Raw genomic sequence first — 1,691 nt, 5'->3', positions numbered from 1 at the left:
TTTAATATCGGTGATATTCTGCTATTTGGGAACACGGTGTCCAGGCGGACCTTGTGCAGTGGCATCGGCTCAGGGATGCCCTCCCAAGTACTGCGCAGTGTCTGACGGCCGTGTGTGTGCTTGCTTGCAGAACCCGCCTTCGGGGAGGTGAACCAGCTCGGGGGGTTTTCGTCAACGGGAGGCCCCTGCCCAACGCCATCCGGCTACGGATTGTGGAACTGGCACAGCTGGGGATCAGGCCGTGCGACATCAGCCGCCAGCTCCGTGTTTCCCACGGCTGTGTCAGCAAAATCCTGGCTCGCTACAACGAGACCGGCTCCATCCTACCGGGGGCTATCGGAGGCAGCAAGCCGCGGGTCACCACCCCCACGGTGGTTAAACATATCCGGACCTACAAACAAAGGGATCCGGGCATCTTCGCCTGGGAGATCCGGGATCGCCTGCTGGCCGACGGCGTGTGCGACAAGTACAATGTGCCGTCGGTCAGCTCCATCAGCCGCATCCTCCGCAATAAGATCGGGAACCTGTCCCAGCAGGGCCACTACGAATCCTACAAGCAGCACCAGCCACCCCCGCAGCCCGCCCTGCCCTACAACCACATCTACTCCTACCCCAGCCCCATCGCTGCCGCGGGAGCAAAGGTGCCCACGCCGCCAGGAGTGCCTGCCATCCCTGGCACCATGGCCATGCCCCGCACCTGGCCCTCATCCCACTCGGTGACGGACATCCTGGGCATCCGCTCCATCACGGACCAAGGTGAGGAGGGGGCCTGAGGGTCGTGAGCTCCGTGATGCCCCAACTCGAGTCAAGCACTGAGCTTCCGTGGGATGTGCCCTGTGATTCGGGTACAGTCAAGGCCCAGGGGTGCTGCGGGCGTGACGGTAAACATCGACCGTCCCCGGTGACACCGGGGTCGAGCTGTATCAAATGCGACTGCAGGGAGCGGCCTGGGCTGCGCTCGGTGCCGTTGCCAGTGGGGCTGGGGCGTTCGCTGCCTCCGTCGGGCCGTAGGCGCCACCTCGGCGTTACCGAGCAGTCCATTCTCTCTGCTTTTCGCAATCAGGCCAAATACTCTCAGTCAGGAAGTTCAAATGTCACCTAATTGCCTTAATTCTGATGCTGTATTTTCCTTCGAAGCGGTGGTCCGGGAAAGCGAAACCCCGAAGGTTTGCTCCCTGTATCCCTTCCACCTTCTTTCTGTTTCTCTGTCGGGGAACCGCGCCGCGTTACCCGGCCGCTCACTGAGCTTTGCCGCCGAGAAAGGGACATTTTTTCCATGTCGGTTGGTGCCAGGCGGCGGCTGTAGTTCCAGCAACAGTCAGGAAGAACTGCCGCCTCCAGCGCTCCCCGCGTCCCTCTCTGCCCTCCCAGTGAGCGGAGGGGAGGGGGGGGGGGGAGTTTTTGCTCTCATTGCGTTTTTTAACGGCGGCAGTCCGCTTCCAGAAGCACTTCTAACGCGAAGTAATCCTTTATGCATTGCAGATTAATTATCTTATACCGACTTTGAGAAAACAGGGTTTTTTTCCAAGCACACAACTCTTTTATTTAGAAGTACGCACGAATAGTGTTTTTGCACTTATTCACCCTCTGCTTTACGAACTGCTTCTCTCCTCAGCACTGTCACAGATGTGTCTGAGTCGGCCTTAACAACATCCTCCTGGCAGCGGCTGCTCTGGGCCGGGGGGAGGTAA

The 1,691-nt window shown here is 59.4% G+C and overlaps 1 protein-coding gene across 1 annotated transcript; it reads left to right on the top strand.

Annotated features, from left to right (window-relative positions):
- Positions 1–130: 130 nt before the first annotated feature.
- Positions 131–1,305, top strand: LOC100551413 (paired box protein Pax-9-like; the record flags this gene model as incomplete). Its single annotated transcript, XM_010726755.2, is given in 2 exon segments — positions 131–163; positions 166–1,305. Coding segments are annotated over 2 exon segments (641 nt in total), but the record flags the coding sequence as incomplete, so codon positions are not given.
- Positions 1,306–1,691: the final 386 nt, after the last annotated feature.

Source organism: Meleagris gallopavo, unplaced genomic scaffold (assembly GCF_000146605.3).
Source record: "Meleagris gallopavo isolate NT-WF06-2002-E0010 breed Aviagen turkey brand Nicholas breeding stock unplaced genomic scaffold, Turkey_5.1 ChrUn_random_7180001854182, whole genome shotgun sequence".
NCBI lineage: Eukaryota > Metazoa > Chordata > Aves > Galliformes > Phasianidae > Meleagris > Meleagris gallopavo.
This window is presented reverse-complemented; position numbering and strand designations above follow the sequence as displayed.